This window comes from Populus euphratica, unplaced genomic scaffold, assembly GCF_000495115.2.
Source record: "Populus euphratica unplaced genomic scaffold, PopEup_1.0 scaffold173.1, whole genome shotgun sequence".
In the NCBI taxonomy this organism is placed as follows: domain Eukaryota; kingdom Viridiplantae; phylum Streptophyta; class Magnoliopsida; order Malpighiales; family Salicaceae; genus Populus; species Populus euphratica.
The window spans coordinates 545,972-573,612 of NW_011499951.1; the positions used below are offsets into that span (position 1 = coordinate 545,972).

At 31.6% G+C, this 27,641-nt stretch overlaps 3 protein-coding genes and 1 long non-coding RNA gene across 6 annotated transcripts; 2 read left to right on the forward strand and 2 right to left on the reverse strand.

Moving 5' to 3' along the window:
* The first annotated feature begins 978 nt into the window (after window positions 1-978).
* Window positions 979-3,049, forward strand: LOC105137987 (probable WRKY transcription factor 69). 3 transcript variants are annotated; one of them, XM_011043961.1, is made up of 4 exons: window positions 979-1,161; window positions 1,266-1,372; window positions 1,536-1,673; window positions 1,994-3,049. In XM_011043961.1, the coding sequence occupies exons 2-4, from the start codon at window positions 1,296-1,298 to the stop codon at window positions 2,514-2,516; spliced, it is 738 nt and encodes a 245-aa protein (XP_011042263.1). In that variant the 5' UTR covers window positions 979-1,161; window positions 1,266-1,295; the 3' UTR covers window positions 2,517-3,049. The 3 variants fall into 3 exon arrangements, with proteins under 3 accessions (XP_011042263.1, XP_011042264.1, XP_011042262.1); XM_011043962.1 differs by having other exon boundaries at window positions 979-1,155; XM_011043960.1 differs by having other exon boundaries at window positions 979-1,372.
* Window positions 3,050-6,828: 3,779 nt separating this feature from the next.
* Window positions 6,829-11,280, reverse strand: LOC105137989 (ATP-dependent Clp protease proteolytic subunit 5, chloroplastic-like). Its single transcript, XM_011043963.1, has 9 exons — window positions 10,910-11,280; window positions 10,380-10,499; window positions 10,167-10,290; window positions 9,964-10,056; window positions 9,651-9,696; window positions 9,428-9,500; window positions 7,956-7,990; window positions 7,770-7,858; window positions 6,829-7,521 (listed from the first exon to the last, which is right to left on the reverse strand). The coding sequence occupies exons 1-9, from the start codon at window positions 11,023-11,025 to the stop codon at window positions 7,321-7,323; spliced, it is 897 nt and encodes a 298-aa protein (XP_011042265.1). The 5' UTR covers window positions 11,026-11,280; the 3' UTR covers window positions 6,829-7,320.
* LOC105137988 (uncharacterized) lies at window positions 8,199-9,383 on the forward strand. Its single transcript, XR_844693.1, has 2 exons — window positions 8,199-9,259; window positions 9,322-9,383. It is a non-coding gene; the product is annotated as an uncharacterized LOC105137988 (long non-coding RNA).
* A 4,736-nt stretch (window positions 11,281-16,016) lies between the features above and the next one.
* Window positions 16,017-20,184, reverse strand: LOC105137990 (HIT zinc finger and PAPA-1-like domain-containing protein). Its single transcript, XM_011043964.1, has 7 exons — window positions 19,728-20,184; window positions 18,259-18,966; window positions 17,061-17,682; window positions 16,858-16,958; window positions 16,674-16,763; window positions 16,473-16,594; window positions 16,017-16,366 (listed from the first exon to the last, which is right to left on the reverse strand). The coding sequence occupies exons 2-7, from the start codon at window positions 18,868-18,870 to the stop codon at window positions 16,237-16,239; spliced, it is 1,677 nt and encodes a 558-aa protein (XP_011042266.1). The 5' UTR covers window positions 18,871-18,966; window positions 19,728-20,184; the 3' UTR covers window positions 16,017-16,236.
* Window positions 20,185-27,641: the final 7,457 nt, after the last annotated feature.

A 27,641-nucleotide genomic window follows, 5' to 3' on the forward strand; every position in this document is an offset into this window, starting at 1 on the left:
AGCGTCATGAATAACACACTAAAACTCTATTTTCAACACATTTAATATTATTAAAAAAATCTCAATAAAATAATTTTAATTATATTTTAAAAGACCACTAAATTTAATCATAATTTATTAAAAGTTTTATTCATGGTTAATTTAAGGGTAATTTTAATCTCTTTTAGTATTGTGTAGTTATAATTGTTTTGTTGAGATTTTTTTTATTTTTTTTAGTATTCTTTCAATATATAATTAAAAATGTTTCATTAAATTTTTTTTAACAATACTAAATATGTGGAAAACAAAGTCTTAATTTATTCACAGTAACTTGCTTTTTCTTTTTTTATTTCTTTATTTATCTTTCCCACCGCATCATTTTATCTCTTTTTATTTCTTGATTTTTAAATCTTTAATTTTTTAACTCTTGGATTTTTATAAAATATTTGCTTGATTTTTGTAAAGATTAATTAATTTATAAAAGAAAATATTTTGAAACATTCCCTAAATAAATAACAGTTGTATAAAAAAATATATTTTGAAAGACTGATTACTATTCCAAATAATGGCTGTATGCAAAAATAATATTATGAAATATGGTTGTATTCAGACTGTGCATTCAATGTTTTCTCATAACTTTTAGCGAAATATGCGATTTTTCAAAAAAATAAAAACCGTATATGTATATATTAATATGGTTAAACAAGGAAGGCTGCTTGCTGGAAACATGGTGCCACGACATTGTCACCTTACCATATCCATTAATAACCAAATGCATTGCATCTTTTTATGTTTGGGAGTTTTCCAAAATGTGTCTGCGCCCACAATAAAAACAACAGAAGAAGTAGTAGCGAGAAATGCGGACCATAATAATTACCACATGGCAGCTCCAGAATGTGTATGGACATAGAGCAGGCCCCACTCTTCTTCCAGCCAATCAAGCGGAGGGAGGGATGGGGCCAGAATATTTTTTTCCACATGAGGCACCTATCTTCACATTTATGTGTGCAGCTATGGGGGTAGATTTATTTTATTGCGAGCTGAGGGCAGTGCTGATAAATGCATGGTTGTTTGTATTCAATGTGTGAAAAGAAAACTGAGAAAAGGCAACTTGAGGTTCTTGTCATCTATTGCCAGCTCCCTGTTTCTCTCTCTCTCTTTCTCTCGATCAATTGGGTTAGAGTATGATCTTGATCTTCTTCTTTTCTTTTTCACTGGCTCCTCCAAGTTAATATTCAGAGCAATTCTGTGTTTCATCAAGGCTTTTTTTTCTTGGCATAACCTAGATAGAAGCAGCATAGCAGAAAAACTGAGTCATGGATGGTTCTCCATCTAGAAAATTGGACTCTAATGTTTCAGAACACACCCAAGAAATTCAGACATCCAAAAGAAGGTAGGTTGGTGATCATTTTTCTTGCTCTTGTTTTCCTTTTACACTCTTGTTAAGTATAGTTTCATTTTGAAAAGCTAGCTAGTTGATTCAGAGGCATGTTTCTGCCAAGTCTTCTCCTTTATGTGCCCAAAATCTTTCTTCAAACATCGAGTTCATTTTGTAGGAAGGTGGTTGAGAAGACATTTGTTAGAGTGAGGATTGGAAAAAATGCTGGGAAGTTAAAGAATGAAGGACCGCCTTCTGATTTCTGGTCTTGGAGGAAATATGGGCAAAAGCCTATTAAAGGATCTCCTCATCCAAGGTTTTATCATCGTCCTTTATTTTGGATCAAGTCTCTTTTCTCTTCTCTATATATCTTAATTCATGGTCTAACTCTTTCCCCCCGCCTTAAAATTACAGTAGATCATACTTCTTCTCTAATGTTACTTTATCATCTGACATTTTGGGCGTTGGATCTGATACCCACCCCAAACCACCACCACCACCACCACCTGGATCCACTGGATTTTGTCTGAATGTTCCAAAAGGCTGCCTTTTCTATCACTGTAATTTCAACACGATTATTTTCCCTGTACAAAACAAGAGTACTTATCAGCTGTCACTGGTTTTCATGCCATGCAGGGGCTATTACAGGTGCAGTACATCAAAGGGCTGTTCAGCCAAGAAACAAGTGGAGAGATGCAGGACAGATGCTTCAGTACTCATCATTACTTACACTTCAAATCACAACCATCCAGGTCCGGATCTCCACGAATCCAGCCTGAACCAACTATCGAAAGATCCCGAAACCCCTCCGACTGATCATGTAGATCATCCCACAACTCCCAAACAAGAAAAGCCAGAAGAAGAAACAGAAGAAGAGCATGGCCACCCCATTGTGCCAAGCGCTGATGAAAATGCCGGTGAAGGTAACAGTTTTCACTACCTACAATCCCCAATAAGAATTTCTCAAGATATCATGATCAGCCAAGAAGATCCTTTCGCTGAGAACCCAGAGAAAAGTCATGATACATTGGGTATTGTCTTGGATGAGGAGCCCATCAGTTGCTCCAAACTGATGACATTTTCAGCACCCAAATCAGAAGAGAACAACGACTTCTTTGATGAACTAGAAGAGCTACCCCACATCTTCGTCTTTCACTAGCTTCACGAGGGGCAGTTTTTTCGATGAAAGGATTCCTGTTGTCCCTTCTTGATTCTAGTTTTTTTTTGTTTTTTCCTTGGCCTCTTGGGGCATCCTGCCTTGAAAAATGTTCTTAAAATGTCCATGTATAGGGCACTGCTAGGAGTAGTTGTTGCTTGTAATTTCTCTTGTTTACTTTCACCAAACGAGTAAAGTGGTACTAAAGTTGCGCACACTAACAGAAGGTAGTGGAGAGGTACATCATCTTTTATCAGGTTTCTTGAGATTGAGACTATATGCTCTTTGATAGACGAGGAACCCACATTTTTCAGAGTGGAATAGAAGAGAGTTGTGAGCATATTTGTGTGTTTTAAATTAAAGAAGGCACGAGGTTCACAACTGAGTGCTCAGATATCTTTAATGAGATAAGGGTCTCTCTCTCTCTCTCTCTCTATCTCTCTTTTAATTTGCTTTTTGGGGTGAGTGGTTGCTTTGGTGGAAGAGATGTTTGGCCTTTTTGGAAGTAACTTACTGTTCAGCTTGATTGAGGAATACCAGCCAGCGTCACTCTTTTTAAAAAAAATTAATGGTGCTTTGTGTTTTCGGGCGTATCAGCTGTCGTAGATTCAGTTGGTAGATAAGGCCAAGCCTTCAGATACATGTCTTTTGCCGGGTAAAAGAGTGGCATAAGCCTCCAAAAACGCCTAAACCTGTCAAATATTATCATACCTCATTTAATGCTCGTGGAGACAAGTCATTTACATCAGGGAAAAGCCCGAGGGACGTCATGTGCATCAATAATTGGGGTATTTTATATCATGATCGATGTTGAGAATATCAGTTTAATGTAATTACTGTCAGGAATAATAATTGTTTTTAAAATTATATACCTCTCAATTTCATATAATTTAATTAATATATATATAAAATTAAGTAAAATTTAATAATAAGGCTAAGGCTGGGTTGTTTATTGAAAAATATTTTTTTAAAAAATAAATTTTAGATAAGTAAATTTTAAAGAAGTAAGTAAAATTTAATAATAAGGCTAAGGCTTGGTTGTTTATTGAAAAATATTTTTTTTAAAAATAAATTTTAGATAAGTAAGTTTTAAAGAAGTGAATTATTTTATGATATTTGATAGTGTAATGGAAAATAAGTTGGAAAACAGTTCCTAGTATTTGGTTATGTTATAAAAAATAAGCTGTAAAATAATTTATTAATATTTTATTTTTTATAAATTTATTAAAATAATAAAAAATAAATCTTACAAATTAAATAATTGAATGCAAATAAAATTAAAAAATATAATTTCATAAATGATCTCAAATAAAATAAATAATAATCAAAATAATAGAAATCAAATATAAAACATTAAAAAAAAATAAAAGATGAAGAAATTAAAATAATAATAATAAATATTTCATAAATTATTTTAAATAAAATAAGTAACAATCAGAAGAAAAAGGATCAAATTTGATAGATAAAAAATTTCAATAAAAAAATAATAAGGAAAAAGCAAACAACAATTATAAAAATAAGTACCAAAATTAATATAAAAATTAAATTTTAAGAGATGAAATTAAAAAATAAATATTCAAAACAAAATATATATAGCAATCAAAATTTCAAGGATAAAATTTAATATAATCAGCAAATAATGATATTTTTAAATTTTTCATAACTTTCGGAAAGTGTTTTCCACCTAAATTTTCTAGAAAAATACTTTCCTGAAAACCAAGTCAAATTTTCTTTTGATTGGAAAAGCAAACAAACATAAGAAAGTGTAGAAAGTGATTTTCTGAAAATCACTTTTTGAAAAACAAACACAGCAAAAAAAAAAATATTTTTCTGAAAACTAAACCAAATTTTTCTTTGACTGAAAAGTGTTTTTTATTTACAGAAAAGTATTTTCTTTTGACCAACTTTTCTAATGACAAACAAACATGAAAAAGTTTGAAAATTGATTTTTTAGAAACGACTTTTTAGAAAACAAACATAGCCCAAAGGTTACTAAATTTTTATTTTTGACATGCTTAATATTTTTATTTTTATTTTAATAAAATGATTTTAATTACACTTTGAAAAACCACTAAATATAATTGTAATTTGTTAGAGTTTTGTTCGGAATTAATTTAGGGTTAATTACGAACTTCTTTGGTATTCTTTTAATGTATAGTTGAATTATTTTATGGAGATCTTTCTAGCAATCCCAGGTATGTCGAAAATAGTCTTTATATTTTCTTGGTGATCTATTTTTTTCTTTTTCTTCCTTTATTTTTTTTTTACCACTTCATTTTATTTGCTTTCTTTCTTCTTGGTTATTAGATTTTCAATCCTATATTTTAACCATGGGATCTTTGTAAAATATTTGATTAATTTTTATTGAGGTTAATTAATTTGAAAAAAAAAGATATTTTAAGGCATTTATTGAAATAATTGATCTTTTAAATAGTAGTTATGTAGAAAAATATATTAAAATATATTCTGAGACATGAATGCTATTCTAAATAGTAGTTGTGTATAAAATAATATTCTAAAATGTAATTGTGTTCATACTAAATTATTTTTATATACTTTTTCAACACTTGTTATTTTCTAAAAAAAAATTAAAATAAACTATGCAATTTTTTTTTAAATCCCAATAATTAACCTGGAAAATTTTTAAGTGCAAGGCCAGGCGATATGCCGCACCAATTATTATTATTATTATTATTAATGCAAGGCCGTGTAAAAAACTGAGAAAAAAATTGTTTATCCAATGAAAAAGAAACCTGGAACGCTTAGAGCACAGCGCAATTGATAACCTTAGATTATTTTTTAGATAATTACCAAAATACTCCTACAAAAAAATTTGTATTCTAAATAACTCATCAAAATATTAATTTATATCTATAAAACCTCAAAACAAGATTTTCAATTTAGAAAAATCTGAACTTATTTTATTAACTGCAGATACAATCTATATGATATGATTTGCTTTAAAGGAAAAGGAAAATTGTTGTATCATATATCATGTTTAGTTTATGGTAGAACATGTAATTGTATACATGATACAAATATTTGTAGACATAAAGATGTATAATACTATTGATATAATAATATGGATGTCTACATGATATAAAATACATTTACTATCATATGCTTAAAATTAATTTTTTTAGTATTTTTTAATTATTTTAATATGCTGGTATAAAAAATAAATTTTAAAAAAATTATTATTTTAATATATTTTAAAATGAAAAAACACTTTAAAACATAATATTTACCATACTTTCAATTATACCCTTAATCTATCTTAGATTTTTTTTAGCATGAAGATGCATCATATTAGATGGATTCTGCTGATAAAAGATTTTCTTAAAGGAGGTTAAGGTAATTATAATTATACTTTTTTTTTTATTAAATTTGGAGGGAAAAAGCAACCATTTTGCTTTCCTTTTGTCCGTAAACAGCTTTCAGTTGAAACACAAGCCGCAATTCATAAATGAACTTTATACCATTTAAGATTAATCCGAGCTCGAGCAGCCAAGTTGAAGTACAAAAGAATTTGTAATGGAATGCATCTACTCCGGCTGGCCTACAAAAAAAGACATCAAAATCAATATTCAGGCTCGTAGTTTTACTTTCTCGCATTTTCTCCTCTGCCCACCTCCTTTTAGCGTCCATGTTCCATGGTTTCTAGTACTACCATATAACAAAAATACAGCCCACTTCATTGGTGCAGAAATGTGCAGCACGATTCAAGAGCTTTGACATGGTGCCCTGGGCAGCGAGTAAAGAGGCAAGGAAAAAAAAGTACAGTTTTAAAACTGCCCCCAAATTACCGAAAAATCAGAAGTGGGAGACAAAAAGAGAGGAAAAACCAATTAACTAGAAAACAAATAACAAAAAAAAAAAATCAAACCATAAAATAAAACCAATTAAATCAATTATAATTTTAAAAAATTAATTATAATTTTAAAAAAACAACCAATTCGGTTCAATTTTGACTTTACAAATCTGAAACAAAAAAAACAAACCGAACCTGAAAAGAAAAAAAGAAAAAACCAAATCAAATCAAAAAACCAAACCAAACAAGAAAAAACCAAGCTAAACTAATTTGAACTAGTTCTTGTTCTAAAAAACTAAATCAAATCAAAGCCCATTGGTATAAACTGGTTTCGGTTTTTTTTTTTTAAAAAAAATTGGTTTGGTTTTCTAATAAAAACCAAACCAAACTAGAAATAATCACCCCTGTAATATGATTGAAGGCGATAAACATTGAAACTGTAAACATAATATGATTGAAGACGATAAACATTGAAACTGTAAACATAGTAACAGAGACTGAAGATTATTTAACTTTTGAGGACTATCTTGAAAATTGCTATATAATTCGGGGGCATGAGTAGTTTACTAAATAACCGAGTGAAAGAATTTGTTGGACTACTAGCTGTGGCTCGCTGCTGAAAAAGCACTACTCCACATCCAAGACACTGCTCATCAAATTGGACCTTGCAAACTCAGCACCGTGAGCGACAATCTAGAGCTAAAGTTGGTCTGAACTCAACTGTAAGCTCTTTAGCGAAAGCAGCACCATTCATTTACAATAACAATGATGCTGAATAAAAATGGTGATGAAGATCCTAGTGAAAAGATGCACATATCCGTTCAATCTCTTTCTCAGGCTTTAGTTCAGCTAAAACTCGCCCAGGATGTAAAAGATTATGAGAGAGCATGTGTGGGGAGAAAAGGCTCTGCCTGAACTAACAGCAAAACATGTTCTATGATTCCCTAGCGCATGGATATCAATATGCTTGATCATTAAATGCTAGATGGGTCATTGTTAATCGGCCGCAGCTGCCAGTGGCTGCAGAGCCTTGAGAGGATTCAAGATAACACCATCAATAAGCCTGTAGTCCTTGGCTTCTTTCGCACTCATGAAGTAATCACGATCTGTATCCTGGTTGATCTTCTCAAGACTTTGACCAGTGTGGTAGGCGAGATACCCATTTAGGTTTGCCTTGTGATGCAACATTTCATTTGCCTGAAAATTATGCCAATGTTATAAGAGATGTTTAGACCAAAGACAAATGGTTTCAATGATATGAGAAACTGTGCCAGGAACCAATAGGTCCCATACCGCGACATACACTCATTTTGGATCAAATCTAGTTCATCTCTGGGACACATGTACGACTATAAATCAGAAGCACTATGGATATATCAGTTAAAGATAAATAATATAAAGGCTTCACAAACAAATACAAGTTAGGGAGAAAAAGGATGGCATACCTGGATGTCTATGTCAGATTGCCCACCTTGAGCTCCACCAAGAGGCTGATGGATCATTATCCTTGAATTCGGCAAGCTGTATCTTTTTCCTTCAGTCACATAGTAAAAGAGAAACATATTCAGCAAATTTTGAAGCAGCAAACACAGACTGGAACTTTAAGTCAACAAGCCAATGGAGCATTTTACCTTTGGTCCCAGCACTAAGCAGAAAAGCCCCCATACTGTTTAACCAAAAAAAGGAGATCAAACGACATAAGACAGAATGCTAGCAATGGAAAATATTCAAAATCCTGAGGGAAAATTAAATGGTATTGTCAAGGGCATATTTTTTTCCCTTTCCCGCCATTTCATAGAATTTAAATATAAAAATAATTTGGAAAATATTCAAGAATCCTGAATGAAAATTAAATGGTATTGTCATGGGCATATTTTTTTCCCTTTCCCACCATTTCATAGAATTTAAATTTAAAAATAATTATTTTTACACGCAACACAGAATGTTAGTGGTTTCATAAGCACTCTGTTCATAATGTGTCTGGAGAAAGATCAGGTAAATAGTTTAATATACCGAGTCCTCGGCCTGTAAGAGGAAGTATGGAAGAAGTTTTGACAATTATTGGTAGACCTTAATTGGGACAAAATGCAGCATATAATTCCAAGGAAAAGACTTCATATATGCAGGGAAGTCACATATCCTTCATGGAATCCCTACGAGGATGCACTACAACTCTAAGGATATAGAGGATAATCATCTAAAAGACAACCACATACAACACTCATACACAGGACAAGCAATAGCAGAAATATTTACCAGGCCTTGAGGAATATTGGCTTTAATTTGTGTCATGGAAAAAGGTGGGTTCTGAGATCCTAGATAAATTCAGTTTCTAAAATTTTGTTACAGTGATGCATCCAGCTCAACTCTGTTATCAAGAAGAAATCATTAGATGAGCATGGCTAACCATTAGCCCACACAAACAAGGGGGGAGTCCCAGAATCACTTTAAGTGTGGTCCAATGGTGAGCTTACCTCACCTAGTAATTTTCCTCGCTGAGGATCTATCATAAGAACCTTGAGGTTGCATGATCAACAGCCATTAGCTCAAGATCTAGACACCAAATCATTTAAGCTATTCCCATGGTAAAATCACAGAAAAAAACAGTTCACCACATGCATCTACTGAGACGGTACAGATATAATTCCCTGATCATCAACTAACATTCCATATAATTCACTAAAACATATTTCTCCCATCCTAACACTTAGGCAAGCCTGACAAATCTACATCATATAGATTCCTTCGAAGTTTCAAAACTAATGCTGTTTGACTCATAAAGGAGCAACGTTGGAAATGTTAAATCCAACCCATGACAGAAAAGCTATTTTTTCATAATTCAATTAAGCTCCTGTTAATAAAACATAGTTCTTCTAATAGTTGATGACTAAGTGAGGCAATACATTAGTCTATAATGATTCACTGTGCAACTAAGGTTTAGGTATAAGGAAAAATATAGTAAGAACTCAGTCTATAATGATTCATTGATCAACTAAGGTATAGGTAACAGTAAAAATATAGTACATAGTATAAATCAGTGATTCGTGTAGCAGTTAGGGTATAAATGACAAGAAAGAAAACAGGGAACTAGTAAATCTTGTACCTAGCTGCCAGTCCAACACAGACAGTGGAGACATCAGGTCGGATGTGCCTCATTGTGTCAAATATTGCCATGCCTAAGAAAAACGAAGCACAGAGAAAAGGCACAGAGAGAGAGAGAGAGAGAGAGTAAGCCTCCAAACAAGTAAAAACAACATTAATTCACATGCTCGGAAACTGAAAAAATGTAACAAATAAAAGGAGACTTCAATCTGAAAAGGAATTACCAGCTGTAACTGATCCTCCGGGAGAATTCACATACATAACAATATCCTGCTTGGAAGAAAAAGCAATCCCTGGTTAGTAAACTGTTTGCCTCAATTCTTCGTATGATCAAGGACAGTGTTAAAACAGGTTCATTTTGTCTCGTGTTTGTGCATGTGTTATAGTCATGAACTTGACTAAAATCTGTTAATAATGGAAGGATGGAATCATTAGCTTTAATGCTGTTAGGGGGCTCAGAAGCAAACGCAAATTGAAATGAAGTTGACAATGACCGATAAGATATCAGCCAGCCACAACGAAAGTCACCAAACTCACTTTGTTAGGATCAACAGCATCGAGATAGAGAAGTTGAGCAACAATAATGTTTGCCATGTCATCATCAACAGCTCCACCACAGCGTATAATTCTCTAGGAATTTTAACAACACTAAGATCAAATCTCTTAATAAAAACAGCCAAGCATTCAATGATAGATGATAAGCAAGAAGAGAAAGCAAGATGATTGATGTATTCACTTACATGTTGAAAAAGTTCACTGATAACACTCTGGAACCGTTCATGCACCATTGGAGGTGGTCCTTGCCCTTGAGCTCCATTTGCATGGGCAGGGAAGAAGGGCGAAGAAGGGATTTTCAAATCTTCCCTACAAAACCAATTCCACATTTTCTTCTCCATTTATTAGCACATCAAGCAAATAAACACAGCAAGTTAAAGGGGGTAAATCCTACCCACCTCAGAGACCAAATCCCCTGCCGCAAACTTCTCTCAGGTGCCCAAAACTCACCAGAGTAGACAGCCTTCACTGAAGAAGCCTGGATTGCCTTTCTATCACTACCTAACTTTCTCAATTTTCTGCAGTACATGTACAAAACGAGGACATTTGAATTTATTGAGTAGTTAATCACGGCACACATGGAACATTTTTCAAATGCAAGAGGTAAATTCTAGCTTACTAATAGCAATTATCCATTCAAAAAACAAAAAGATTATTCAGAGTATTTTCAATCGAGCGTAAATCCAACCTGCAATTAAAAACTTACTTTTATAAAAAGAAAAAAAAAGAAGAAGATAGTTACAATACGGGTTGAGCATCCAATAAATCAAAAAATAGTTCAAAGATTCAAATTTTTTTCCTTTATTACTCTTCAGTTAATCCAGAAACACTGATAATAATAATAATGGTAAAACCATAGGGTAACTGGCAAACATCCGTGTCTCAATTCTGGAAAAAACAAAATTAGTAAAAAAAGAGAATGGTTGACCTGTAACGTAGAGGGTGGAAAGGGAAAGAAAATTTGTGGGCATTGGAAGCGGAGCCCGGTGAAGGGTTAGGAGAGAAGAGAAGAGAGGTAGATGTGGAGAGGCATGAGTGTGCCATTTTTTCAGCTTTGTGTAAAGTGAGAGCTAGATGGAAGCCCCTTTGAGTTAGCTAAGTGTTATTAGCGCCTTTATCCTATAAAAGTTTAGGGCTCGAGGAGGACGATGCTGCGGTAGATGGAATTCAATTGGTAGAGTGTGTTCTAGAGGAGAGAGATGTTTCTCCTTGGTCGTTGGTGGCGGATGAAAAAATTAAAAAAGAAAGGATTTTTCTTGCAGGTGTGCAAATGAGGGAAGTTTTTACCTTTTTTCCTCTCTCAAGTTTTCTTCTGTTTTGCTGGAAGTCCAACCCCAGCAGTCCCCATATATCATAATAATAATAATAATAATAACAATAACAATAACAATAACAATTATTCTAATATAAAACTAAATTCTGTATAAATCAAAATATTTTTTAAGTAAAGAAAGATTCGTAACTCAAATCATGTAAAAATTTATAATAAATGATAAATGAAAAGGAAATTCTTAAATAAGCTTCAATGTATAAAAATTAAAAAAAAAAAAAACATGAAAATGTTTTAGTATAAACCCAGATGAAACTAATAACGTTACTATGTTACTATGAGATGATAACAAATTTATAAATAAAATAAAAAATAAATATTAACAATAAAATGGTACTAATTAGGTTCATGTAAGAATGATATCAAAAAATTTGAATTTTTAACCTTAAATTATTAATTAACTAGTTTTACGCTAATTTGTATAAATCTCAATATAATTGTTAAATTAAATTAAAATTTTATAGAAAATCCCTTAACATATTATTGTATCGTTGATAAATTTTAAATAATCGGTATTCGGGAAAGCCACAAATTTTAAATAATCGGTATTCGGGAAAGCCACAAGAAACTGTTAGCAATTGAATAGAAAAGTAAAATAGAAATTCATTAATGATATGTTTATAAATAAAATGAAAGATTGAGAAATTCAATTCTTCTTCCTCTGTATCAGTGGCGGAGGCGGGGTGCTAGTAGGGACCCGGCCCTTACAAGAAAAATTTTCTCAGCTTTTCTCTTAGCTCTCATTTAATACATATTTCAATAAAATAAATATTTTTAAAATGATTCTTTTAATTTGTTTTTCTCAAAAAAAATTTCTTGCTCCGCCCCTGCTCTGTATACTGTTGGCCAGGATTTTTAAAGAGAGGGAAGAGGAGAAAATAGAAATCGGAGAGTTGATCTCAGGATGATTCAAGAGTTAAGGCTTCAATTAAAGAGTAGGTGCGAATTTAAGTGCATTGACTTAATAAATAAATAAAAGAGAATCAAGAAAGAGAAAGAGAAAACAAGAGAGAGAAGCAGCAGCAAAAAAGACAAAAAAAAAAAAAAGAAGAGGAAGAGCAAAAACATTTCAACAATTTAGCATTTAAAATTCATTTTATTATCGCCTAAGAGGTTTTAAACCTAACTCTATAAATTCAATTGAAAACAAAAGGGATTGATATCAAATTTATGAATTTTAGCTTAGGGCTCATTATAGAAATTTGAGGAAAATATAAAATTTGTTGTGATGATAGAGATTAGAATAGAGTAGATTATAATAGAAGGGAAATTAAAAAGAAATCATGAAGAAAAAATCATATGGTTCAATAGAATCTATAGAGTTGACCAAGAGGGAACAAATTAATATATGATGGAATTGTGTTAGATTAATGTATAAATTTATGTGGAAGATGATTATAAATAAAATTAATTATGTTGTATTAAATGATTGAATTTTATATTATTACGAGTTACAATTCTTGAGGAAGATTATTTAATGTAAAAGTAAATTGTTGTATTGTGTTTGATTTCTCATGTAAGGAAATATTTTTTTATTAAGAATTGAAAATAAATCATGGTATTGAAAGAGATTGTGGCTTTGATGATTAAGGGAAAGAAAATGAAAAATATCAGATTTTATGAATTTTTTAATCATCATGAAATTGTTTTGTAAAAAATTATTAATGATGATTCAAAATTCAAGTGAAATTCTTATATTAGTTTAAGATGTTATAAAATTGTTATATAGGAAAGCCCAAAGATCTATTTAATATTAGAGGATTGCATCTAAAGCACATGCATAAGATAGGTGTTCTACACTTGAACACTTTTAGGAATTTATAGATTTATTGGCTAAATTTTATTAAATATGTTTCATTTCTTGTAAATGTAAATTATGTTTTAAAAAAATATTTCATACTAATTGGGGCTGGTGGTATCTGTATCTAGATGATTATGATATTTGTTTAGATTAATTGAAGCTAGTGATATTTGTGACTAGACAATTATAATATTTAATTAAACTAGCTGAAACTAATGACATCTGTGTTTAAATAATCAAACAACTGAGATAGTATATAAAACTAGCTAAAGATAGTGACATCTATATTCATGCAATTAATATAATATATTAAATTAAGAGAAGCTAGTGACATCTATTTGACAAATAATTAAGACATTTATTTTTATATGTTTTCAAGAATAAATATATAAACTGTAAAATTCTCAAAGTTGATTGTAAGAGAAATTAAATAATGAATTTGTGTTTAAATTTATTCAAATTATTGTTTAAATCTTTTAATTTAATGAATGATTTAAATTATCAGGTCTTCACATATCCGAGTGGAGCAATATATATATTTAATGTCCTTTTTGTCTTTACTAATAGAACCTTTTGAAATATATTTATTAATGTATTTTAGTTGTACTTAGGATGAAATGAAAAAATTTAAAAGTAATTTAATCTCATTTTTGTTTGATTAAGATAGAAGTTTAACTATGTTAGTAAGTCTTTAATTATTATATTATATGTATTTCCTTTAATTATTTCATTTCTTTAAATTACATGAAGGTGTGTGATAATCTAATATAATTCAATTTTAAAATCCTACTATATTGTCTTTTTTTTATTATGGTAACGTTAATGAAAAGAATATGTGGTTGACTTGGTTAAATAAAAAAGATAAGGTCTAAAAAGGGTGGATTGTGCTCCAAATATATTGTAATTTGGATTGTGCTTGAGAATGTATTGTATTATAGGTTATAATATTGATAACTTGATATCTTGAATTTACGGGGAAACTTTGTTAAAATTTTGGTAGAAAATACATTTGAAAAAAATTATCTTGTTTTTAACATTATTAAAAAAGAAATTAATTAGAAATTGCATCTAAAAATTGAAGATGTTACAGATGTACTGGATTCAATAAGTTCACTTTATTAAATCATGTGATAATAAAAAGATAATTGTGATAAATTATTTAAATTAAACAAAAAAAAATCATTCATGATAACACTTGCTAATATTTTGGAATGATTTCCAATAACCTCACTTAATAGTAAAAAGTAAAAATTAAATGTAATTTAATAAAATAACATTTGAGATACATTTGTAATTAATCTAAGGATATAAAAAAAAATATACCAATCAACAAAACATTAGAGAACAAAACTAAAAAAAATAATATTAATTTTTTAAAAAAATAAAAAAATAATTTTAGTCAACTCAAGTTAACTAACCTTACATGCAATTCGAGTCATAAAAACAATGAACGATGAAATATCCCAATAAAGAGTAAATTGAAAAAAAAAATCATTAAGATCAATTCTGAACTAATTTAATGTTAAATAAAAAAATTAAAAAAAAATTCAATTAAAAAAAAAAAAGAAGAAAAAACCTAAGTCTACTAGGTTAGCCTACCAAATCCACGACTTGAGTTGTGAAAACAGAATAACCTGATAGAAAATCTTATCCCCAACCAACAAAATATAGAAAAAAATTTAACAAAAAATCAATTAACAAAAAAAAGCTAAAAAATAATTCAAGTAAACACAAGCGAACTCATATATGATCTAAAATATGAAACTAAATAACTTCATAGAAAAAACTAAAAATATTATGAAATTATATTCTCAACCAAATCAATATTGAAGTATGAAATTAAAAATAAATATTGCTAAAAATACCAACAAAAGGAATCAAGAAAAAATTCGATGTAAAAATATTGTTTGTTTCACTTTGCTTTTTTAGAGAGTTAGGCACAAAATCAGAAGTGGGAGACAAAAAGAGAGGAAAAAAAAAAGAATAATTTGTCAGAAATTATCTATCAACATGGCTTATTGGTGAAAAAAGCTCACTAAGATGATTCCAACAATATCAAGAAATGATACATTTAAAAGGGGTTGGTGGGTATCACACCTGCCATCAAAATACAACAACCTCCTTTACATGCTGGTGCATGTAATATACGTGTTAATAATTTTTTTATTATTTTTATTTAAATCAACATTTGATTTGACAAGTTTCTAATTTAATCTCTAAAGTTTTAATTATTTTAAATTAATAAAATTAAATCTTGTTTTTGTCAATTTTTTTTTTCTCAACACCACAGTAGTTTCATGTTAAGTAAACTATTGGGTTCAATCTTAAATCAACTTAATATGAAAATAATAAAACAAATTAAGTTAGATAAAAAAGAAAGAAAACATTGCTTTAAATGTTATGCCATGTAACAAAAGGAAGAGGTTTTTTTAGTGTTCCTCGATAAGAACTTATCTTGGAAGAGAACTATCAAATCTTTTTTTTTTTTTTGTTTCAGAAAAATTTACCTAAGACTAATAATAAAAAAAGATAAAATATTCACTTGAAATTTACTAAAAACATAAAACAGAATATTTTTTTAGAAAATTTTAACTTCCTATTAGTTAAGACCCACTTAAAAAAAACATACAAAAAAAAAATTCATAACCCATAAAAAAAAAAAAAACATCTCCATTTAAAATTTCTTTTCTATAATATAATAAAATAATCTCTCCTAAAAATAGAATCGCATTAGTTAGCGATCGCCATTAAAATTCTCCTTTTCTTTGGGAGGAAGAAATTTCTCTCTACTCCACTTGCGTTGGAAGGACTTCACCAACTCACCATCAAATGGGCCACGGAAAATCCACTTGGTTTAACAAAAGAATATTTCGCCCTCAAGTAGTGGGACTTGAAAAGGTAAGAGGAATTAATCAGTAACATCAATTTCATTATACTGAACGCCCTGAGTAGCATCGCCCCCTTTCAATTGAAGACATTTCTATTAATCAATCCTTAAGCTATAGATGACAGCAGATGAACCACACATCTGTATAATCATCCCTCTATACTGGAAAAAAAATGCCCCCTTGTTATGTATTGACATGAGCTGTGCAGAAACTTCTTTTAGCATCAGCAGTTGGTTTCAGGATGCCTCTTGCTGCATTGCCTTGTAGCACTGTAGACTGCAAAGCGGGAGCTTTGATTTGGAATCTCGATACTTGTACGGGTTAGAACAAGAAGGGCCTGCGCACTTCTCTCTTGGGGGAGGATAGCTGCATATGCAGAGAGAAAACTATCAGTAAACTATTGTTGACATAAGTTTGACCTGGCAATTTGGTGTTTTAGCATGAATTTTAAATTTGCAGAAGAAAATAAAACCTGCAGGGTTTAGAGTCGAAAATACTAGGGAGACCCATATCCTTGGGAAATGTCACAACAGTCCCTGTAGGACCCATGACCCATCTGATGGTGCTCGACATCTGGGCGTTGACAGCCTTCTCCTGAACATGAAAATGTGAGAAATTTTATTGCAGCTTATATCAAGACAAAGCAGGAAGTTTGCCAGACAACAGATAATACCTGTGCCAATTCTTCCAGACGCTTCTTCATTTTCTCTTCTCGCTTTTTCCGGCTGGAATCTTGACCAAGAATTTTTCTTATAGCCTCAGCCTACAAAATCAACCCCCCCAAAAAATAAATGCTTGTTTACCTCTGTGGATCTCTCATGTGCATATGGAATACAACTGCATAAACACAAACAAACCTCAGATTCCCTCGCAGCCTTCTCAACTTGCAATCTCCGCCTCTGAGCTGCCTCAGCTTTCTTTAATTGCTGCTCGACTTCGGTAAGTTTCTCCTTTTGCTCTGGAATGAACAAAAATGAGAAACACAAGGGAAAAGACTGCAATTAATTATGAAACTAGAGTTCTAACGGAGAAAAAAACGTGTGAAGTGATTAATTCTCACTTTTTGATGGTGCAGGTGGTAATCCATTTGGAAACTCAATTAAGTTAGTATCAGGAACAGAAGAGCCATCTTTGCTTGACTGAAGAGCCTGTTGACGCTTGGTTAAAGTCATCTCCCTCTTACCATCTGTCAATGACTCAATAGATTCCCTTTTCTGCTTCTTCTTACTACCTTCAAAATCACAATTAGATAATGGTTCTTCTTCCTCATTATCTTCGTCCTCTGATGCTTGGTCTGATCTGGATATTTTCTTCCCATCTTTAACCAGCCTTGAAGCACCATTGCTTTCCAAGGTAGAAAGTTTCTGTTGCTTCCTACTTGATTCGTCATCCTCATTGCCATCATCTTCCTTATGTCTTGTTGGGACTTTTGACTTGAGTTTCTCTAGGTACCGGATCTCATCATCCTCATTATCATCACCATCCAGTACACGCCTCTTGGGGGCCCGCTTGCTCTTACGAACTGGTTCAGGCCTATCACCTTGTTTCCCAGCAGTATTTTTGCTGGTCCCCACTGAACAATCCTCTTTTCCAAGACTAAAACCTCCACCAGAGAATTCCTTCCAGGGGACTCCTTGCAAACCAGGCCTCTTTCCTGAAACAAAATGATCCTCTAAATTCCCCTGCAATTGAACAATTTAAAATGGTGAGATTACAAGGGATTCTGACCTTAATCAATAATGAGAATACAGATAATACACATTAAGGAGGTTGTTATTATTTCATAGAAGCAAACATAAAGGGTGCCGAAAGAACCCCACATACAAATCTATGTGCACAAGCAGAAAATTGGCACTAATAACTAATCCAACGAATGCAAGTACCGATCAAGATTTGTTCAAGTTACCAAGCGAGTAGTTCTATAAAGAAATGCAAACTCCACGTGGAAGTTCTTCATCTTATATGCCTTTAAAAAACAATAGAAACATTCCAGCATGCTATTACAGGTTCGGTAATTCACTAATTTGTAAGTTAAGAATAAACATATGAACTTAAATTAGAACCGCAGAAACAGAAGAATCTTCAGGTGCGCAGTTAGGAGGTATGCACTTTTCCTAAGGTTATATAATAAATAAGATGATTGAAATTTAAATTGTTATTCAGTCAAAGTGTATATACAAAAAAAATGCAATGCATGAATATGCATGCAACAATTAAGAGGCTACAATATTTCACTCGGGTCAAAATGACAACAGTACCTGAAGACTAAGTTTCTGCCTTAACCTGGAAGTATCTGAGAATCGAGGATTTTCTGTAGAAGACACACCATTAGTTTTTGAGTTCAGATTAATTGTCCGTGCCACACCACCAACCTTACGCTTCACCTTTTTAACCTTGTTTTCGTTTCCTAAAGCATCTAAACTCACTCCAGACTGCTCTGAACTCCAACTTCCACCATTCCTTCCACTGCACATATTTGCAGTTCTAGACTCCACATCCATGCATTCCTTCAAGTTGCTTGCGCTTCTCCAATTTGCAGGGGAAAGAACACCTTCACTAAAACGTTTATTGTTAATCACACTTTTCCCTGAGTTACTGTTATAAATCGCATTTTTGCTTTCAGTCCTAGCAGCTGGAAAAACCCTGGAGACAGATTGATTAAGATTGAATTCTTTCCTCTTAGAATTGTCAGCATTCTTATAGCCAGAACCCTTGTTCCCGTCATCTGATGGTGGTGATAGCGATAATGATGAATAATCATGATTGTCTGTAAATGTCTGGGAATCCTTAGGCCTGCGAGAAATATGACTCCTCTTCTTTCTTATAGCACTTCCCATGGTATCAAACTGCGCAAGACCCAAAACTTCCATATGGTGAAAAATTATCCAGTCCTTTGCTGCTTCACTCAGATAATAAGATAGAGCAAAGTCAAAGCAAGCAACAATTCCAAAGATGGTTTGTTAACCCTACATCAAAGACATACAAAAGCCAAAGAAATTATATTGGATAAACCCTGAAAACGAACTAACACGTATATTAATTTCACATTGCATTAGAATAACCATGAGAATGAAGAACCGATACAAGAGGGAATAGAAGTGTAAAGCATTCAACGCACAGAATCCAGGGAATTCATTACAAAACGAAAGATACAATAATACATCATGGAACTAAAGCCAAATAAAGTAAGCAGAATTCAAAGATAGAATGGAAAAACCACACCCATTACTGGCAACGACACAGTCTGGTTACATCAAGCTCAACAATGCAAACAGCAAAGAACCCAAAACCCAGTAACATAAAAGCTCAGAAGATAAGCAGAAACCAGATAAAGTACCAAATAACTCAATAATGGAAACTCCATTAGAAAAATTGTACAAAATTTAACCATATAGGAAATCAAAACCTAGCAAATTGAAAACCTGAACGAATTGGTGTGACATCAAACCAAGCGAAAGGACCCATCAATAAAAACAGTCGATGCCATAGCAGCGGCTGAACCCGTATCAATCAAAGAAAACGCCCAGTTGTAAACCAAAAGGAACCCCAAATGACAACACTAAACTCAATTCTCGTGAATCCTAACCAGAGGCTAAAAACATTAAAAAATATCACAATCAATCAATCAAAACAAAATACGCAGAAAAACACAAAATACAACCATGCATTGATCGGTCAACACAAACAAATAAAAACCCATAAAAGAGAAGAGAACAAAGACCCTTACCGGAGAAGAAAGGAGTCGCCGAGAGAAAAAAGCGAAGAGAAGAGAAGAGAAGACCAGAATAAAAAAAGGGAGAGAAGAGAGATATAAAAGAGGTAGAAAGATTTGGTGGTCGTTGGTTAAGGTTATAATAAGTTTAGAGAGAAAAGGAAAACTAGGGCTCGAGAAAGAAGAATGAGAGAGGTAACGTATTAGAGAAGGACTAGGACTAGTAATAACCGCCTTCTTGTTCTCCATTTTTTGGCTATTGCCACACCACCCGCCCGCACTCTGTTCTCTTTTGGGGTGATTTTAGCCCAAGCCCTCTTTCGCTGTAGTTGTTGGTGGTGTTGGTGTTTTTGAATCGGTCGCTTGACTCGGTTGATCCAAATGGACGAGGGATATACGCAAGTTCTCTCTCCCTTCTCCCCCTTTCTGTCTCTCTCGTGTCTTTCCTTTATTTCCCTCCTCTCCTACCGCGGTAATTCCACTGCAAGTTCATGCGCAGGTTAAGGCCCTGCGCACCGCACCCGCATGTGTACACGTTTTTGTCACGTGGCTGGTATTAATGGCACCTCCTCCTCCCTCTTCTTCTTCTTCTTTTATATAATTTTTTTATATGAGCAATATATTCTCTCTCTTTTATGTATACAAGCATTTTTAACAATATAAAAAATAAATTTTTTTTTTTTTATATTTTCATATTTATTTAATATCATAAATTTAATTCTTATTATACATCTAACATAAATATTTTTTTATTAAAGACATAACTTTTTCATATAAGTTTTAATCTGAATAAACTAAAATTAATATTCTATAATTAAATTTTCAAAAATATAAAATATTAAGATGAATATTATAAATTTTGATTTTGGTTTTTTATGAAAAATAGTTGTAATTCTTTTTTTAAGAAAAAAATATTTTCGTTTTCAATGAACAAACAAATTTTTTAATTTTCATTGGAAAAGAGGGGAAAAAAATATTTTACACCCTGATATTTTCTGGTTTTTGGTTTTGAAAAATATAAAAACCGGAAACAAGCTCTCTACACCACATCGGTTCTTACACCACTCTCTCACGAGCGTTGAGCTACAATCACGTCCGACAGCTGGTTAAGATTGGATCCAATATCCTACGGGGTGGCTCGAGCCTCGTACTTGTCTAAGATGCTGTGGGTCCGACTTGAAACCAAGTCGAAGACACCAACTTCGTGATCTTATTCAAGACTTGTGGTCTGCTGCACTGCGATCGAGGCTGACTGAATAAGGATTAGGTTCATAACTGCCCACGTTCAATAATGCATTTTCTTATAGCAGGAGTGCCAAGGACATTTGAATTTTTTACTAGATACTGTATTATTATTATTAAAAAAATAAAAAATTTGGGAAATCACTAGCTACTTTATTTGTGATTTGTTATGCACCGGGTATTTTTTTAATAAAAAAATAAATATGTTAAATTTTTAGAAATATTTTTTTACATAAAAATTTTAAATGTAGTCCTATCTAATTAATATAAATAAATAGAAAAAAATTATAAATGATAACTAAAAATAAAATTAAAAAATCAAGAAATAGATGTACATCAAGATATTTGATCTTGCAACACAAATTATTCATCTGGTTGTCTTTCATGTATTTTTTAATAAATAATTTTTTTATTAAATCAAATGATAATAGAAACACACAAACACATAAAACTAATTAAAAAAATAAAAGAAAATGTTTTTTATTCAAATGTGCACATGTTAGAAATATTATCTAAAAATAAATATTTTATTTTAAAAAAAATTCATAAATAAATCAAAATAATTTTTTTATAAATTACATACATACAAAATAATAATAATAATAATAATAAGAAACTCTATTTATAAAAGGATAAACAAGCAAAATAAAAATAAAATAATAGAGGGGTATTAATTGAAATATAATTTTTTTTTAAAATAAAAAAATATGAACTTATAAAAAAAAAAAAAGATCAGGCATTACTAGTCCTAGTAAGTCAGACAAGCACATCTAACCCATTTAGTAAAACTCACATATTGGCCCTAAATGTTTTTTAATTAATGGCCCCAAATATTTAAAAAAAAATATTTCAGACAACACATCGTTTGATTTTTTCAAATTTTGGCCATTATAGGGCTCATAAAATCTGGTTTTTTTTTTTTTTGCTTAGAAACTCATTTTTCAACTTTTTTTTCTTTTATCTAAAACACCTAGAAAAGAGCCTATAAACCTCAATAAACCTTTAGACGACCTTAAAAACTAAAAAAACCATATAAAAATCCAAAATAAAAAATCTTCTTAAGTTTAGATATGGTTTTTTATGTAAAATTTCAAGGTGAAAAACATCTATGTAGGACTTTCCTAACCATATGGGACATATTGACACCAAGATTAATCATTTTAGTAGTTAAAATTGATGTCAACACTAATTATTTTTTTATACTATTGAAATTTGATGATCTTTCTCTCTTCTCTTCCAAACCAAAAACTAAAAAATAACAAAAATAAAATTTTTTTATCAAAATTGAATTGCAAAATCATTGAGGTACCTAAGAGGTATAATCTAAAAAATTTTAAAGACTAAATTAAATTGTTTGTGAGAACTTAAAAATCATCACCCATTTAAAGCATCTTTTGTATTTTAGTCCCTTGTCTTTCAATTTTTATCCTTAGTCAATAATTTTTATTTAATTATTTATTAATTTAGCCTAAAAAAGATGCAATCGCACATAAAAAAACATTTGAGGATCAAAATAAAAAAAAATAAAAATTTTAAACAACAAGTCCACTAAAGAAATATGAGAACGTGAATAGAGTTTTTATGCATGGTGTTCTACCCATAATATTTGTAATTTTATTAATTATTCACTTAGGCATAAAATTATTGTAGATTGTAAATATGTAAAAGAGCTAAAAGGAACCTAAGCAAGGCGACCCTAGGTAATACCCATATTTAGAAAGATTTCTAAAGGGTGGAGAGGAACCCAAAAAGGGTGAATCCTGACGATGCTTATATTTAGAAAAAATCTCTAAAGAGCTAAGGGAAACCCAAAGAAGATGACCCCTGATTATACCCATACTTAGAAAGATTTATAAAGGGTGAAGGGGACAGATCCATGAAGAGTAGTTTTATTGTACTAGAAAAACCAAGTTCATCTATTAGAGAGTGGTCGCACTAAATGTGAGAGATATGTGACCTCTCTAGGATGAAATGAGGCATGAAAGCTCTTAATTGAAGAAATATCTTACTAAAAAGTAGGAGGTATATAACCTTGAAAGGCCTATAACCTTTTTTATGATGGCGTGAGGACTTGAGAGTCAATTAATAAAGAACTATCAATGGTGTGTGAAAATATTTAACTCCTCTATGATGCCATAAAACATGAGAGTCTCCTACTAAAGAGTGGTGCTAATTCAAGACTACATCAGAGAATAAAGATTCAAGATCAATCCTTAACGAATTAATGAGAGTCATTTAGTATCACCTGAAGAATATATCAGTCCAATATTGCACTAGAGAGTGGGGGATCCAAGATTACCCCCTGAAGACTTGGTGAGAGACCACTAGGCATCACCTGAAGAATGGATGATCTTGGATCAACCCATAGTGAATGTCTCTAGGCATCACTTCAAGAATGGGAGGTTCCAAATCAACCCTTGAAGAATTGGTAAGAGACCTCTAGACATCACCTAGAGAATTGAGGATTCAAGATCAACACTTGATAAATTGGTGAGAGGCCTTCTAGGCATTACCTGGAGAATGGGGGTTCTTAAATCAACCTCTAGTGAATTAGTAAGAGGTCCCATATGCATCACCTAGAGAATAGGCAATCCCAGATTAACCCCGGGTAATTATGGGGGTATTGCTCTAGGAAGATTAAATCAATTCCCTTTAAGGTGTGATTAGTATTTAAAAGTGCATTTTTATCATGGTTTTATATCATTATTTTGCACTTGAAGTATCAATAACTCCTTAACTAAAGCATGTTTTATAATAATATATATAATAATGTAAGATACCTTTAATTTGTGGTAAATATTCATTTTAAATACAGGCCTATCACATAAATGAAAGGATTGATTGATGAATTTAAGAACTAAAATTGAAAGGATAAAGAGATGGCCAAACTTAAAAAAGAGATGTCGGTGCAATCCAAACCGGAACACTATTCAGTAATTGGATCATATTTGAAGCTATAGATCTCAGATTTAGGTCTACTTTATATGGATAGAAAGGTAAGACATAGGCCTACAACTTTCATATGGAGCTCAAGATCTAAAAAGGCCATTTTCAAGTCCAAATTGGAGCAACAACAAAGAAGCCCGAATCTGTCCTCCAACCCGAGCACTGTTAGTATTTTGGCCATATTTAGAGTTCTAGAAGTCCAAATGACCTAAATGTTTTACACAAGAAAGCTGAGATAATTTCCTACAACTTTTATGTTTTCAAGTGGCTCCAATTTTGACATTATCAATGACATTTTGGGCAGAAAAGAGAAGATAAGGATTGTCACCAAGTCAAGAGTTGGTCACCCACTCATCAATTAGTCATCAAATCAATAGTTCCCAATTTTGGCCTATAAAATGAGGCATTTGCCATGTATTTGGGTATTTTAGTGTCCAGATCAAGATTATGCTCTTGTTTTCTCTCTTTGTATTTTTTGTAATGTTTATGCTTTGCTTTCCTTAATATCAAGTTTATGCCTTTCAATTCCTTTCCTTTGCTTTATTAACTCTTATCTTATTTATGTTCTTATTTTGTTTATTTATTTTTCTTTCTTTCATTATGTCTAGCTAAGTTTATTATGTCAAGGTGAAAAGGTTACACTAATGGTGTAAGAATAAGTATAGTGTAAACTTAATATGGACTTTAATGTTTGATACTAACATGTTTTGTATTTGTTATCTTGTTCACTCTTTAATACTTTGCTTGTTAAATGACTAATCTTGATTTATGTTGTATAACACTTGATACAACAAATGCTTGGCACTTTCATAGTTCATATTGTATGGTATAACCGACACCTGAGCTATGAAAGGAACTTGATTTGTTGTTAACATAAGTTATAATCATGAATGCTTGACGAGATTTACAAGTACTAGCATTAATCGAATAAGATGACTAATGTAATCATGTTAACAATCTATAATCTGATTGGAACGTCCTTTGTGTGTGGTTTTCAATTGAATAATAAGAGTTTATACTATACTTGTTTGACATACCATTAGTGGAACCTTTAACCTTGACATTTGTTATTATCATTGTTTAATCCTTACGTTAATCTTTCCATCTCAAAATTCTCATCAACTTCTTCTTTTTCTTCTATTATTATTATTATTATTACTACTATTATTATTATTACTACTACTACTACTACTACTATTATTATTATTATTGTAATTATTGTTATTGTTGTTATTACTATTATTGTTGTTGTTGTTGTTACTATTATCGTTTATAATTTGTACAATTAACCTCTCTGTGATTCGACCCCGGTCTTGCTGGGTTATTTATTACTTCGACACTCCTACATTTGGTAGAAGACAACAATCTTTTAGTCATGTCAAGCCCCTTCAAAGAGAGTAACTAGAAGCCTCCACCGGTGATAAAATATATATTAGAGATATATTATTTTTATTTTAAAAATAAACTTACATTCCTATTGAGGATTATGCATCTTAAGGTGATATAATTGATAGGTACAAGAGAGATTTTTAAGAGTAATATATCTTGGAAGTAGCGTTAAGGTGGTTGCTTTAATTGCCTTGATAACTTCAAATGAGTGATCTTTAGGATACATCGAATGACCATAGGACGATCCCTCAAGGTTCTTCCTTGAGCTTTCATTTTTACTAGGAGAATGATTTTATTTGGAAGGTTCTCGTTGTTCATGTAATAAGGAGAGCGCCCATGTTGTAGCAAATTAGCCTTTTCCACCCTTATGTGATTTTTCATGACTTGTTTCATCTTGAACAAACTTTTGTCTAGTAAAGCATAAATTTTTTTATATAAGGTGTATTCTCTTACCTCTCTTATTAATATCTCTAAAGCTACTGGCTCAAACGATTCTTTCACTTTGACCATCTCCTCGCTAAACCTTTTTAAATATTTCCATATAAACTCACTCTTGTTGGATAACACCAAATAATTTTATGGAGCTTTTCTTAATAAGTATGTTAGTGCTAAAGTGTGTCACCAGCTTAGTACATAGGTAATTGAATCCATCAATGGAGCTTGACTCTAAATTATTATACCATACACACGTAGACCCCTAAAAGGTTATAGAGAGGGTTTTGTACATTAAGTCATTATCTTAGATGACCAACTCTAAGCTACCGTGCATATTTTGTACATGTTTTTTTAGGTCAAGTAGGCTATCATAATTGTCCAGACTTATTTTTATGAAAATATAGTCTTTAGAGATTTGATTGTTCAATACTCGTTTGGATAAATGAAGAACCCTTCTACTGATAAGGGGCTGTGGTCATTCTTCTAAGTATGCTCATGTATAGATCTTTTCTTAGTATTTTATCTGTTAAACTATTAGGAGCCCAGGGTGTTTAACATGGAATGATGGTTATGATAATTGGTATCCATCTTATGATAACTAAAAAAAGGAAGTTAAGAGTACTGATTCTATACATGAATATTGAAATGGCATGGGTGACCCCTTAAAGAACTCTTAAAATTGTCATTATATTTCATCTTTCTTGAGTAGTCTAATCAACCATAGTGACTGGTGTAGCCGGTGGTTGTGTTGTTGAGGCGTTGCATCCTTTTAATGGTGTCAAGGCATATTAGGGTGGCAAGGTCTGATTTTAACCTTTAGTTGCCAACAATTTGAGTAAGGAGTTATACTTGATTGATGAGCTGTTAAAGGGCTGGCCTGCTGGAAATATAAGAAACAAGTTTTAGAAATTGATGATTTTTTTATCAGTTCCCATAAACAACGCCAATTGATGAGTCTTAAAATCCAAAATGTTTAGGAATAAGGTTAATATGTTGGATAATTGATTAATCTTTTAGTTCAAGTAATCTGATCCATTCTCCATGGTCAATGTATCTGGTGACTTGATATAGAAAACCTAAAAGGTTGGTAAATGGTAGCAGTTAATGCTTGGTAAGCCAGGTGATAAGTAAATATAAATAGTAGAAAACAATGCTTAGTAAGTCAAATAACCAATAGCAATAAAAAGACCTATTTGATAGACATAATGACTCTTCAATGGTAAAATCATTAACTTTGTAGAGAGATAAACTCTGAAAATATACATGTTACAAATATTAAGAATGAAGAGATTGTGTACCTTTTTTTTATAGGTCTCACAATGTATTTATAACTCATGAATCTTGTTATTTTGTTGAGAGGAGAGATTGAAGTGTAATTTTATTTTTATGATATTTTGAGTTATATTCTATATAAAATAATACATATTGAATTGATATAAAATACTGAAGGACTCACGTGTGATCCAAAAAAAATTTATTGGCCAGTAATGGGCTTAACTAAAGTGCTTGAGCTCATTATAGGTAAAAGTGGATTCAGACACACTTCCTGAATTCAAATATGCTGGGCTTGGGGGTGACAATCCAAGTTCACGAGGGTCCTAAGGTGTATGTACAACACTAGCTGGACATGCACCTACTAAATTGAATGGGCGTACATGCATTTACAGATGCCTAGTGCATTGCATAGCACACATACATGGAAGATGGGCTCCGACTACTTGCTCAAGCCCATGTTCCTGGTGCGTAGGCTTGAGCTATTATGCTCGAGCTAATATTTCTTTAATTTTTTTAAGATAATTTTTTAAAATTTATTTTAAAGAACTTTTTAAATTTATTTTATTTGGATGCATTCAATATAAATCAAGAAAGAGACAAATTTCAACAAAATAAATTTCAACTATGTTATCTTGTAATCCT